Source organism: Chrysemys picta, chromosome 1 (assembly GCF_011386835.1).
Source record: "Chrysemys picta bellii isolate R12L10 chromosome 1, ASM1138683v2, whole genome shotgun sequence".
Taxonomy (NCBI): Eukaryota; Metazoa; Chordata; order Testudines; family Emydidae; genus Chrysemys; species Chrysemys picta.
In genome coordinates this window covers 27,711,446-27,726,080 of record NC_088791.1, presented here as the reverse complement: position 1 = coordinate 27,726,080, position 14,635 = coordinate 27,711,446, and the positions used below count along the sequence as shown (strand labels likewise).

Sequence of the window (14,635 nt, the reverse complement as noted above, 5' to 3'; positions counted from 1 at the left end):
TTCCTAACTACTTCATTAATTTTAGAAAAAACAAATAAATATGCACATATACATGTCCAAATTGTAATTTAAGTAGATTTTTATTGCAGACTCTATAACAAAAATAATATATAGCTGTCTCTATTCTTTACTGGACCTAAACAGAATAAAAAAAACAAAACCATGCTTTCATGTTCTTGTCTTCCGTTGTTGTTTCTTTTGCTTTTTTGGTTTTTTTTGTTTGTTTTTTTTTAAAGACTTGCTAGCTAGTAAATCCATTTCTGTGAAAAGTGGTATTTGTATGTTTGTTTGCCCCACCCCCATCACTGCCCAGGAGGCTGTGGCTGCACGAAAAGCCCCTGGTGGCCGCATGCAGCCACGGTGGCCGCATTTGAGAAATGCTGGACTAGACTGAATTTAATGGATAATGTAAATGGCCTGCAAAAAGCCCCACTACTGACAGAAGAGTAGACTCCTAAATATTTACAATGGAGCAACCAGACACAAAATAGCAGATTGGAACAAAGTGTGAAACTCTTTCCCTCCTTGAACTTCTACTTTGCCGGTAAAGACAGTTATATGGCCTATAATGGACTTGGACGAGCCTCTGTTTTGATGGCGGTTCCCCTACCCTAAAATTGAACATAATCTAAAGTAATTAGTTATTTCAAAACTGCTTACTACTACAGTTTGATTAAAAAATAAAAACATGTACATATGTATTAACATCTTTATTCATATAAAATATTTTACCTGCATTTGTCACAACAGATCATGTATCCATCATCATGGGTAAAACCACAAATACACCTGGTAATATCAGTTCCATAGCTTCCATCCTCTGATGTGCTGATGGTAGTAGCACTGGAAGTTTCATCAAAATTGGGAGTGGTAAATATGCCTACTTCATTCTTGCTGATAAGAACTGATGGAGGAGGAGATGCTGGAGGCGTTGGAGGAGGACGAGCACCATAGTTATGGTCCTGGAGGATTTTTTGAAAAACCCAGAGTTATCTTGACATGGATCTGCACAGTGACCAATATTCATTTTCAAACTCCTCAGAAGGATTCCTACACCCACTTTTGTTTGGAAGTCAGGTTTCTAAATTCATAGCCAGAATGAAAACATTCAAAAACAGAAGCCCAAAATTATGCTCCTAAATTCACATTTAAACACTACATAATACCCTACGCTTCAAAAAAGCTGCGATTCCAGCAGCTCCCATCAAATTTTTTAAACTAAGACCAGTTATGCAGGTGCCTAGATACCTAAATCCACATTTAACTTTACACAAACAAGAAAAGGGAGATAAATAGCTTGAGATAAAAAGCAGCTTGAAAAATAAGTGTCTGTTTACGTACCAATATCAAATCATTCTGGAAGCACTAGTTGCAAACGCTAGATTTTACTACTACTCCATCAGCAGCAGTATTGAACATTGCCTATACAGGCTCTATATACATCCACTCAGAAGCTCATTTGAGCAAAGCAAATGTTTATTCAATAGAAAAGAACAAAACTGGAATGGAAAGTTTAAGATTCTGAGGATTACAAACAGCAAAAGAGCATTAAACAGAACTCTAAAAACTATGCTTGTCTTTTTGTAGACTCTTACTCTTATACTTACCGCATAAGGCAAACCAATGTAACTGTGAGAGTGATGAGAACTGCTGGTATATAACTGGTGTGGATAACTGTTTGATTTTTCGACTACCACAGGGCTAGCTTCTACAGATTCTGGTCTGAAAAGCAAGATGTACACCATTACATACAATATTTCATATTTATTTGCTTTTACTTGTATTTTATCATTTTATAAATTATAAGTATTTAGATTTTGTTCCTGTTAGAAGGTTAAAAAAAACACATTTTCATAAGAAGTGGCCTCAAAGGAAGCATAAAATACATATCACCAAGAAAGAAGTTTCTAGAACATCAGATATACAGCTCAAATGGATCTTTGCATGTGAGATCTTGTTATAGGCATTAGCCCCAAGTAAATTCTGCAGCAGTTCAGACACCCTGAGCTTAAAACTTGGTTTATCATTAGATAAGTCTGTGCAATACCACATACAGTAACTCCTCTCTTAACATTGTAGTTATGTTCCTGAAAAATGCGACTTTAAGTGAAACGATGTTAAGTGAATCCAATTTCCCCATAAGGATGAATGTAAATGGGGGGGCGGTTTAGGTTCCAGGGAAATTTTTTTTGCCATACAGTACAGTACAGTACAATAGTTGGGAGGTGCCCCCACCTTAGCCCACACAGGCACAGCCCACTGGCACTGGAGACAATGAGGCAGGCAAGGAGGCTGAAGGTGCTGTAGGCTAGGAGAAGCACATTGCGCAGCAACAGCGGCAGCTTCCCCTACTCTGCAAGCACCAGGGGCGGGGGGCTCAACTCCAAGTGTGATTTGGCCTTCCTGATTTCACTCCTGCATGCCTGAGCAATATTTTTATAGTTCTCCCTGGTCATTTGTCCAGTCTGCCACTTCTTGTAAACTGCTTTTTTGTGTTTAAGATTTAGTTGGGGATTGGTCCTGCTTTGAGCAGGGGGTTGGACTAGATGACCTCCTGAGGTCCCTTCCAACCTTGATATTCTATGATTCTATGGATTCAGGGCACTTAAAGCTAGTTTAGGGGGTTGTGTTTTTGTTTTGTTTTAAACAAACATTCATATTGTGCATATTTTTTTCTCTGGTTTAATCTGTAATTACAAATTATCAACAGAAAATAATAGTGTATATATGCACACACTATTTGCCCTGTGCCATGAAAAGAAGAGTTCTACAAAGTTAGTTTTGGTAGAGGAACAGAATATTTTTCACAGAATAATGGACTCTTGCTACTAAATAAATGCTGAGAATTGAAAAAATGTGTTAAGGAAGAATACAAACATTTCCTAGGCGGAAGATATTTACTCTCTGACATACCTTCTATTATAATAACTTTCTAGTCACTCACTGCCTTTTCATTTTGGAAAGGGAGTGATGAAAGAGGCTGTTCAGTAAAGAAACCAGAGGGGGGCAGCAGTGGTCCTCAACCTTTTCCATACAATGTAACAGATACATTTTGGGGCATCCCTCTCTCATCTGGGGAATTGTAATCTCCCATCCTCCCTAGGTTTATGAACCCATGTTCTAGAAAGAAAACAAATTTGAAAAGGTATGTCAGATTCTCCACTACCCTCATAATGCCATGTTGACGGTACAATGTTTTCTGGTTGGGGTCCTACTGCAATGGAAATAATACTAATCTTGAAGATCTGTATACTCAAAGTTCTGATGCACAAGGAGTGGATATTTGCCCAGTACAGTCCAGCTAAGTTTCCAGGATTCTAGTCACTTTCATATCCTTCTCTCCCAATTCAAGAGACTGCTGTCCATCCTTTAAGGCAGGGGTTGGCAACCTTTCAGAAGTGGTGTGCTGAGTCTTCATTTATTCACTCTGATTTAAGGTTTTGCGTGCCAGTAACACATTTGAACATTTTTAGAAGGTCTCTTTCTATAAATCTATACTATATAACTAAACTATTGCTGTATGTAAAGTAAATAAGGTTTTTTAAATGTTTAAAAAGCTTCATTTAAAATTAAATTAAAATGCAGAGGCCCCTGAACCGGTGGCCAGGACCCCAGTCAGTGTGAGTGCCACTGAAAATCAGCTTGCCATAGGTTGCCTTCCCCTGCTTTAAGGTTTCCTAGCAGAATATTTTTAATACTTTTTGAAAGTGAAAGAAAGTAGCATGTCTATCCTGTTTTCCACTAAATAGTGCATTTTTCCCAGGGATTATTTGGATCTTGTTTGTTTTCCCTAGTAACTGGAGAACTATTTGGTCTAACAGGCAATCTGAATACCAAAACTCCCTGAAAAAACAGATTTTAATACGCAGTCTACATTTCAGTAATGCTAACGTTCATTACAGAAGCTTTTCTTAGTTAGATACCATTATTGTGAGCCACAAAAATAAAAATGTCAAGTTCTTAAATGTGAGATAATTCAAAAGTCCTTAAGAGCCTAATCACCAAAATTTCCTGCTCTACTTTACAATATATACCCTGAAGGTGGCAGTCTGTGCATTCCACACAATCAAACTGGAATCCAAAGAGTAACTGGGATTCGCAAGGGATTTGAAGTGCTCTTTTTAAATTCAGATAATAAATCCCACTTTCTGTAAGTGTTGGCTACTTATTGTAGTTCTTTGGGGATAATTGGTGGACTTGGCTCCCATAATTTGACTGTCCTGATAACAAGCATCCATATAATCACATAAAACAGTGGAAAGCAGCAACTACCAAAACAAAAACATGAAAGTTAAAAACCAAAGAAAACAAAGAAATCCAAGCGTTATTGTTACCTATTTTAATACTAGTAACCCAGGTTCAGGCTGTGACTATTCCTATGGATTTAAGTTGGATAACTCAGGTTTAAAGTTCAGTGTGTATATAAAGTGACTGGAGGATAAGGGACTAAGTTTCACATGGGACAGAACAAGAGAGGGTGATATAGTAGTAGGGAGTGGATGCAATGTGCAAAGTCAAGAATCACATCAATGAAGTAAGGAAGGAGTATGTACTTTGTGAAGGTTCAGTTAATTTTTTAAAAAATACTGGATTTCAAGGACTCTTATTGTGGGTGTCTTGCAAAAATTTGAGATTACAAGAGGAAAAGGGTCAAAAGAATATATGATTTGGCATTCCTCATTTGTGTTCTTGATATCAAAGATATGCACTTGAGGCACTGTATTTAGAAATCTTTTGAACAGGCCCCATTCTGTAGCTTCACAGTACCATACATCTGTCCTGACCCACCAAGGCAATACTTAAAAAAATAATAACCAGCACATTCTTGGTGTTTATAAACAAAGAAATCATCTTATTTTTACTGTTTACTCCCCTAGTACTTAGGGACATTCAAACTTCCAACTTGAAATTTCTTGTAATGTTGTTTGTCTATACACCCGCATAGCATGAGACACGTCACAGGATGGTTGGCCCTTTAAGGAGAGTTGGGCTCAGCCTCGCCTGTTTCTCATAAGCAACCTCCCAACTGAGATGGTCAAGTAGCTCAGCTGGAAAGGAGAGCTAGATAAAGCAAATGGTCTCCTGGGGAAGGCCCTGGATCAAGGGGAAATGATGCAAGGAAAAGGGGCTTGCAGCAGGTTGGGTTTGTATGTGAAACCCTATGTTGAACTGATTTATTGTATTTGCTGAATAAACTGTACCCTGAAGGAAGGGCTTGAAAAGATTGTGACCTTCCTGTAATGTTCAAACAGGCCAGCAGCCTACACAGACTATAACAACAATCAAACAAACCAAAAAACTCCAACAAATTAGCACTCAATATTATGGCCTAAATCACAGGTTTTTTAATGATTTGAGTGGGATTCTGACCAAATTATTCTTCTCCATGATGTACACAAAACCCCTTGGGTGAGGTCACGTACATGTAAGTGGTCTACAGGGGAGTCGCATCTTACGCAGGGGTTAGGTTCTGAAGTCAGCGCGTAAGGCAAAAATCGCGTATAGTCAAACGCTCATTGAGTGGAATGGCGGGCGGAATCGCCCACACTACAGGTACAGTATTTAAATTGCTATTTTTCTCTTTTTTGTTTTGTTTTGCCCAACGTGTATCATTAAAATCGTGTAAGTTAAATGCACCTATGATGCGACTCCACTGAATCAGTTGACAGACTGCTAAGTGGTTAGAAACCGTTAAACATTCAGAAGTGTTCAGGCTAGAAAACATTGTCACCAAAACCCAATCTTCCAATGGGTTAAAGGATTTTCTACTATTAGAAAACAGTACTAGATTTTCTCAGCTACACTAAAAAAAATTTAAGCCACATTTAAGAATCTCCGTTCTGGTTTTGGGTCAGACAACTTGCATATCTAGAACTAGATCACTTCAGAATTAACACAATTATTATACAGCCTTAAACTACCCCATTCTATCAGCAGATGGCCCTAATGAAATTAAATAAATAATGCTGAATAAGAAATAAACCAACATACCACAAGGCTGTTAAAGTTATCAGTCAAGATTTCCATAAACTATGTTTTATGGGCTTATGGCTCAAATTATCTACAATATGAATCGTGGTTAAAAAGTTTTAACTAAAGATAATTGTTTTCTTCTAAGAGGTTTGAAAAGGGGGTTGAACGGACAGTTTCTTTCAACAATTGTTTTGACTATTCATTATAAAAAGTTAATCTGAGTGGTTCTCACCGTTAACACCAAAAATAAAGTTTATATGAAAGCTGGAGGCTCAACAGGTTTTTTTAAATTGTGGATGTCAAAATACTGTGACACTCATTAAGATAGATTTTCAAAGGAGCCTAGGGTAATTAGGATCTCCACTCTTTTAGGCTCCTTTGAAAGTCCCAGCCTAAAGTTTTTAAGGTCATTTACCACAGCCTTCTAAACTCCAAAGCAGCATTTACTTATTAAAGGGAAAAAGGGGGGAAATTATTTGAAAACCACTTGTTCCTAGTGTGCCTCAGCAGCTTTGCAAATTTTCTGGAAAAACAAGTTTTTATTATAGTATGTACAACAAAATTTGACTGTTTTTTGCACTACAATTCATATGAACATTGGTTGGCTAAAATTCAACCCAGATAAGAAAATATGATGTATAACAATGTATTGTGTTTCACACAAAATGTATTGCAAGACTTTAGTTAAAAAATACAAGACAGCTGGTACAGGATGGGCAAAACTAGGTAGAGAACATTGCCTGATCTTTGGCAATTGTTTACTGATTTCTGACATGGTTTGCAAGGTAGGTATACTACTTTTTATCATGACCTGCACCTGAAAGACCAGATTTCCACAGTAGTTATGAATGAGTTTAAAATAAAAAATAAAGTCATCTAAAGCGTCATAAAGTTCCCTTTTCTTCTAGACGTAGAGCTTGCTACAGTGACCCATGTACTGTGATCATTAGGCTAAACTACAGTAAAGCCTTTTATTTGGGATTAACTCTGAAAGTCATCTACGGACTGTGGAACATTGCAGTGACTTCCCAGGCACTTGACCATGAATATTCAACACTGATGCTTGGAACTACATTGACTTCCTGTAAGTCAGCAAGACCATTTCAGGCCCTTAATGAGGCCACTCTATTCAAGGCAATGTCTACTGCTCTCTGTCATTCACAGCAAGAAAAATTAGGCTAGAGTCTTACTATCCCAAGATCCTTTTCCACTAAAGGCACATACACCTCTACCCCGATATAATGCTGTCCTCGGGAGCCAAAAAACCTTACTGTGTTATAGGTGAAACCGCATTATATCGAACTTGCTTTGATCCACCGGCGTGCGTAGCCCTGCCCTCCCAGAGCACTGCTTTACCACGTTATATCCGAATTCATGTTATATCGGGTCGCGTTATATTGGGGTAGAGGTGTACTTTAAAAATTCTCTTCTCCTGAATACTCACTTTCAGTCCATCTAGTGGTCTTCATATCAAATTGAAAACTGTTTTTATATGGTTTACAATGTCTATTGTACTCCGGATATTAAAGCATGTTGTCTTGTATTTGCACAATTTTGTGTGTCAGATTTTGTAGAGGCACCCAGAGGAACTCAGGTATATACCCATAGTACAGATAATGCCTTTTGTTATATAGATCCTCCATTAGTATGGTCTAACGAGGTAGTACCTTTACAGTGCTTAACTAATTCAGAGTACAGGAGGACATGCAGTTTATTTCACCATCAACTGTGATTCCCTCTTAATTTAAAAAACAAAAACAAAAAACACAACCCTAACATTTAATAGGTTCAAAGTGAATAGTATAATAATTATATATTCAACTTTATGCATACTGTTCTAGTAACTAACTACAATGGTGTTCTTTTTACAGACCTCAGCCCTCTATTTGGAAGAGTAGGAGAAAGGATGATTAAATTTCCAGATCTCCTTTTTCAATGAAGATTATTCTCTTACATAGTCAAGTTTGCCACCCCCCGTTTTCCCACGTGCTTCGGTATATTAGGAAGCAGAAACAAGCCTGTCAAGTTACAGGGAACTGGTTTGACTCCTTTCACTTAGGAATAAGCCCAAGGTATATTCAGTGAGGATCTCTCTTTGTTATTGATGCAATCAATATCTAAAGTGTCAGTCTCTAGAAAAAAGCTGTGTTTGAAAAAAAGGTGGTGGTTATGTCAATCTAAAATTTCCCAGTGGTCCTTATTACAGTATTAGAATAGTCAACAGTTAAACCCGTTCTTGTATACCAACTATCACATATTCAGTTTTTCCCCTTGATTGTAAGTTGACATAATACAAATTAGTTATGATGCGCACAAGGTTTCACCCAGTATGATCAAAGAAAACTAAATAAAATTGCTTCATATTTCTATATATTCTATAGCTTATTCTTTCTTGGCTACTCATTTTCCGTCTGTTGAACCCTATTTAAGAGCTCAGCAATTGCAAGTCAGAGCTAATCAGTTTTTACATTTGCTTCCTTCAATAAGGGGCATACGTACTGCCCTTATAGGATGGAAATCCACTAGAAAATGTTACCTGCCTCATGCTTCTCAGCAGTCCTCTTTGGACAGTGATGGGGAGGACTGTTCCTACATTTTATTTTAAAAACTGATAATTTTGTACATGATCCTGGACAAATCCACAAACTAAATTCAAGAATGGCAAATTTTAAGTTATTTCAGATGCCCCACAAAGCACCCAGCAAATCTTGTCCCTGACCCTCAGAAGCCGTTGCAGTCATGATAGCAGTTAAGTTCATGAACACATGCAGTCTCATCAGCCTAACTAAAAACAGACACCTAATACCCCTAGAGTTTGCAGACCACAAACACAAAAACCAAACAAACAAAAACACATATAGACAGCTGTTTTCTTTGGCTCTTTCCTTTTTTAAAACCAGGAAAACCTAGCACTCTTTTTCCAGGCTTTGGCTATTGGAAACCTCTCTGTTTTGAACTCTGGCTGAAGCAAGCCTTGGATTCTCTGTCACTAAAACATCGGTATAGAATCCTTTGGTTTTCCCGACAAACAGTGGCATATCAACCAGCCTACAATACTGACTGCATAAGCTTGTGCATCTCTTGCCACTTATTCTCTTCACATGGTCTTAAGTATAAAAGTATAGATTATGAAACATAAGGAGATACCCTTCAAGAAAGACACACTAACAGATTTCTTCTTAGGCCCCATCTGTAAAAGCTTTCCAGGTGAAAGCTAGAAAACTTATTTCACTCTTCATAGAAATTACGACCAACGCTCGTGTTTAAGGGAAAATTCCCCCCTTGACTCAACAGGTTTTAATATTAAAGGACGCATGCAAGCCATTTTTCAAGTTTACAATGGCAATTCATCCATCTTGATGAAACCTAACTCCACTGCCTTTATTTAATATCTTATTACTTTCGAAGTTCTTCAGGAGACCTGAAGCATGAAAGAAAATATGTAAGAACAAATTCTAGTCAATTTTTCCAACACCTAAACCATGCAAATATGTTCTTAAACTGTGCAAAACCATGAAAGCTGTATGGTTTCAACAGGACAAAATTAAAACTGTGTGTGTAGGAGGGTGGGGGCAAGACTCCTAAGGAAAGAGATTAAGAACATTTAATCTATATTCATTGTGACTGACAGTCTATTGGCAAGTTTCAAAATGCAAGTTCTTTCAAAAGACTAGAAAGATAAACAACAAGTTATAATTTACAAATTATAACTTATAAATTTGTAAGTTACAAATTTGACTTTCCTATTGGATTCTAAATATAATTTACATATGATCTAATATTTTTCAAAAATAGGTGACTAAAGTTCGGCTCTGAAATAAACAGTCGGATGATCAAAAATGCTGAATAACTAGCATCTCCCATTGACTTCATTTTTTAAAAATAATCATGGCTAAGATTTATAAGCACATATATTATACTGTGCATTACAGAGACCTTCTCTCTCTATACAGGCAAGATTTTATTTTTTTGGGTTACTTTTCTCACCTCCTGCCAAAACCAAGACCCGTTGCATTGCTACATACTCTACTAATGCAAAAAAAAAAAAAAAAAAAAAAAAGAGGAAAGACAAAAATTAACAAAGGCTATTCTTAGACATGCTGAGATTATTGGGATGGTGCTGATACTACTACTTTATGTAAATGGAAAAAAAATCAGTCATTTGTACTCCATGGAAAATATTTTGTACTGTATTTCATCCCAAAAGAATCCACAAACAACATGGATATGCAGCTACCTTTGGTGTGGAGAGTGGCAACCAGGTGGTCAGCATACCACACAACAACAGGGACATCTTTTTAATCAGACTGGCGAGAATACAAGTTAGATGTCTTCAAGTCAGCAGGGCCTGATGAAACACACCCTAGAATACTCAAGGAGCTGACTGTGGAGATATCTGAGCCATTAGCGATTATCTTCTAAAAGTTATGGAAGATGGGAGAGATTCCAGAGGACTGGAAAAGGGTCAAATATAGTGTCAATCTATAAAAAGGGGGAAAAGGACAACCCGGGGAATTACAGACCGATCAGCTTAACTTTAGTACCCCGAAAGAGAATACAGCAAATAATTAAGCAATCAATTTGCAAGCACCTAGAAGATAAGGTAATAAAGTGACAGTCAGCATGAACTTGTCAAGAACAAATCCTGTCAAAATCAACCTAATAGCTTTCTTTGACAGAGTAACAAGCCTTGTGGATAAGGGGAGAAGTAGTGGATGTGATATATCTTGACTTTAGTAAGGCTTTTCATACGGTCTCATATGACTGTCTCAAACAAACTAGGGAAATACAACCTAGCTAGAACTACTATAAGGCGGACGCATAACTGTATGGAAAAATGTTCCCAGAGAGTAATCATCAGTTGTACACAGTCAAGTTGGAAGGGCATATTGAGAGGGGTCCAACAAGGATCAGTTCTAGGTCTGGTTCTGTTCAATATCTTCATCAATGATTTAGATACTGGCATAGAGAGTATACTTCTAAAGTTTGCAGACGATACCAAGGTGGGAGGGGTGGCAAGTGCTTTGGAGGATAGGATTATAATTCAAAATGATCTGGACAAACTTAAGAAATGGTCTCAAGTAAATAGGATGAAATTCAGTAAGGACAAATGCAAAGTACTCTACTTAGGAAGGAACAAGTACTGTGGAAAGGGATCTGGGGGTCATACTGGATCACAAGCTAAATATGAGTCAACAGTGTAACACTGTTGCAAAAAAGGCAAACACTATTCTGGGGTGTATTAGCAGGAGTGTTGCAAGCAAACACAAGAAGTAATTCTTCCATTCTACTCCATGCTGATTAGTCCTTAACTGAAGTAGTGTGTCCAGTTCTGGGCGCCACATTTCAGGAAAGATGTGAACCAATCGGAAAAAGTCCAGAGGAGAGCAACAAAAATTATTAAAGGTCAAGAAAACATGACCTATGAGGGAAGATTGAAAAAACTGGGTTTGTTTAGCATGGAGAAAAAAAGACTAAGAAGGGACATGATAACTTTTTTCAAGTACATACAAGGTTGTTACAAGGAGGAAATTGTAAACAAAAAATTGTCTCCTTAACTTCTGAGGATAAGACAAGAAGCAATGGGCTTAAATTGCAGCAAGGGGAGCTTAGGTTGGACATTAGGAAAAACTTTCTGTCAGAGTGGTTAAGCACTGGAATAACTTGCCTAGGGAGGTTGAGGAATCTCCATCATTGGAGATTTTTAAGAGCAGGTTAGACGAACACCTGTTAGGGACAGTCAAGATCAGGGGTTCTCAAACTGGGGGTTGGGACCCTTCAGGGGGTCGCGAGGTTGTTATACGGGGGTGGGAGTCGTGAGCTGTCAGCCTCCACCCCAAACCCCGCTTTGCCTCCAGCATTTATAATGGTGTTAAATATATTAAAACATGTTTTTAATTTATAAAGGGGGGTCGCACTCAGAGGCTTGCTATGTGAAAGGGATCACCAGTACAAAAGTTTGAGAACCACTGCTCTAGATAATACTTAGTCCTGCCATCAGTGCAGGGGACTGGACTAGATGACCTCTCGAGGTCCCTTCCAATCCCATGAATCATAGGACTCTTAAGAGGAGTGCAATGAGGTTTTTGATGTCTACAAAAGACAGACTGGGCCAGACTTTAGGTATCATCTGATTGACACCCAATAAAGCAAATGGATTTTTGAGCAGTTTATCTACCTCAGAAAGATGAAGGGCCGAGCTGAACCTGTGATTCCTAGGCGTCTGTCTAGTTATTTCACACATATGCCTAAACCTTTAAGCTAGCCACTTCAGCTATAAAAAGCAAAAACAATGGATTACCAAATAGGAAGACTAAAATATTGGGAGAGAAATAAATGTAATCGGATGCATTATAACAAAATTAAAAATATTAACTATGAAAATGTATTTTTTAAAACACCCTTCCGGATTATCAGTATTTCATGTACGTAATTCCATGCACCAAAGGATACATTTGTGACTCTAAATACAACCAACTAGGTTTTGATGCATACTTTAAGGAAGCCAAAATGATCAACATGAGAAAAACATTTGAAGCAGTAAAGCATATTTTATTTAAAACTATCCCCTTTGATAAACTGAACTGCTGACAAATACTGCTTCTTTCTTAAAAAAAAAGAGAGTACTGACGAAGAAAAAATAAAGCTAAAGTAGGTGAATAAAAATAGCTATTAAAATTCAAACAATTAAGTAAAAACATTTTGGAAGTCTCTATTCGAAAATGCACATCACAAAAAGAAAAAATAACAAAGTTAGCAGTTATGTTAAAAATACTTACTCTGAGCCTGCAGCCATTTCCAAATAAGAAGTTTCTGCTGTGTCAACCCCAAACGGGATCACTATGCTCATGACGTTCGTTTCTGATAAATTCGATTACTATGGAGTCCTGTGCATTGGTATCCAAAACACTGGGGCATGCCAGCCACAGTGCTCATTGCAAACATCTAAGTGCATCCACAAACCCTGTTTAAAAATAAGAAAAAACAATGAAGACAAATCATTTTAAGCAGGCAGTTCCACACTGCGTTTTAAAATGGCACCCTGCGCTAAAACATCTTATAATAATTTCATTTTGTTATCAGCATGAGGACAAAAAATATTCAGATTATGGCAAACATTATAAAGCTTTAAAATTTGCTTTAGTTTAATATATTACCCTATCAGCATGGGCTTTTTAAAATAAATAAACAAACATCTTCAGTAGGACAGCTCTCATAACTTAAAATACTTCTGAAGGAAGCTTTTTTCCCATGCTTTCAATCAAAAAAATCTGAGGCAAAAATCTAAACATGAACACAGAGTATAGGATCAAACCTCAAAGTTTTAGAATTAAAAAGTAAAGGACTGCATACAAAACAGATTATATATATGAACAAAACTTTCACCACCCTGTTTGAATAACTGTTATTGTTAAAAATAAAATCATTCTGTTCATATATACAGTTATACGTACCCCACAAACACTCAAAATTCTCACTTCAGTCATGATTGGCCATTATTAGAACAGACTGAATACATCACCAGATAACCTAATATGGCCACAATTCTCATTTTACCCACTCAATTTTCAACCAATAACCAAACTAAGGAAGAAGAATGTTATTATGTGATGGATAACTGATAGGTATCCTAACTCTTCCAAATTCTATGTGATAATTTAAAATTCAGAGAGATCCTTAAAAACAGGACAATGTTATTTTTAATTTTTTTCATTGAAGAGCTTTCATGTAGTCTGATTATAGACATAGTTATGTAACATTTCAGATGGAATAATAAAATGTTAACATGTATTAAAATGACTGCTGGACCTTTAGGCTCAATGTTACTATTGTACTCTTGGTTTATAAGCAAATAATGCAAAACTGAAAAAGTGAATTCACTCAATTTTAATGAGGAAGAAGGGAGGTGAGGTAACTCATGCATGCTTAAGGAACAAAGATCAGTTTCTTCAGGTGATGAGTTAGACAAGAGTTTATGACTATTTAACAAAATGTCTCCTTGTTATTCAAGTACAACTCTGAATATTACATATTGTACAAATCTTCCTATGGGTTCTGATTAAAAAAATAAGTTTGCTACATTTTACTCTGGCAAGCATTGAAGAGTCAATATGGCTAACAAGAGTGAGTGAGAATCTATTTTGACTCATACATAACTCAACAAAGTCTGACCTCCATGACACTGCACTTCGAACCTTCTCTTCTTCCCCTCTGCAGGGGTGCCATAATAAAGTACAGAGTATAAGCAAAAGGAGGGGTGAACAGAATTATATCACTAATCTGTTCCTACTCCACAGAACGAAAGTAGTAAATTAAGATGTACTGAGTCAGCAGTAACTTATCCAGCAGTGATTAGCCAAGTGAGGTGAGATCTTAAACTCAAATTGATGGCACTTCTCCGTATATCTGTCTTTACTTTTAGCAATATACTTCAGCACAACTATCCATGTCTTCCTTACTTCCACACTGAACTACTGCAATTCACCTGTAGACCAGCCTCAAACATTCGACTGTGCAGAATGCAGATTGCTGAGCAGTGCTTCTGGATGAAGCATATAATTCCTGTGCCCAGTAAATTACATTTGCTTCCAGTTTGTTAAAGAGTGGTTTTAGTTGTTGGTTTTGACCCATAAAATCATAACAGTTTTGGGCTCTTGACTAT

The 14,635-nt window shown here is 37.1% G+C and overlaps 1 protein-coding gene across 7 annotated transcripts in view; it reads right to left on the bottom strand.

Moving 5' to 3' along the window:
- KMT2E (lysine methyltransferase 2E (inactive)) overlaps positions 1–14,635 on the bottom strand; it is a 116,399-nt gene that overhangs the window by 82,110 nt on the left and 19,654 nt on the right. For all 7 annotated transcript variants that reach the window (XM_024111909.3, XM_065559389.1, XM_008175792.4 and 4 more), the window contains 3 exons: positions 12,753–12,937; positions 1,608–1,722; positions 733–962 (listed from right to left, as the gene is read on the bottom strand). In XM_024111909.3, the coding sequence (XP_023967677.2) occupies positions 733–962; positions 1,608–1,722; positions 12,753–12,823 (416 nt within the window). In that variant the 5' untranslated portion in view covers positions 12,824–12,937. The remainder of the gene's footprint in view (positions 1–732; positions 963–1,607; positions 1,723–12,752; positions 12,938–14,635) is intronic.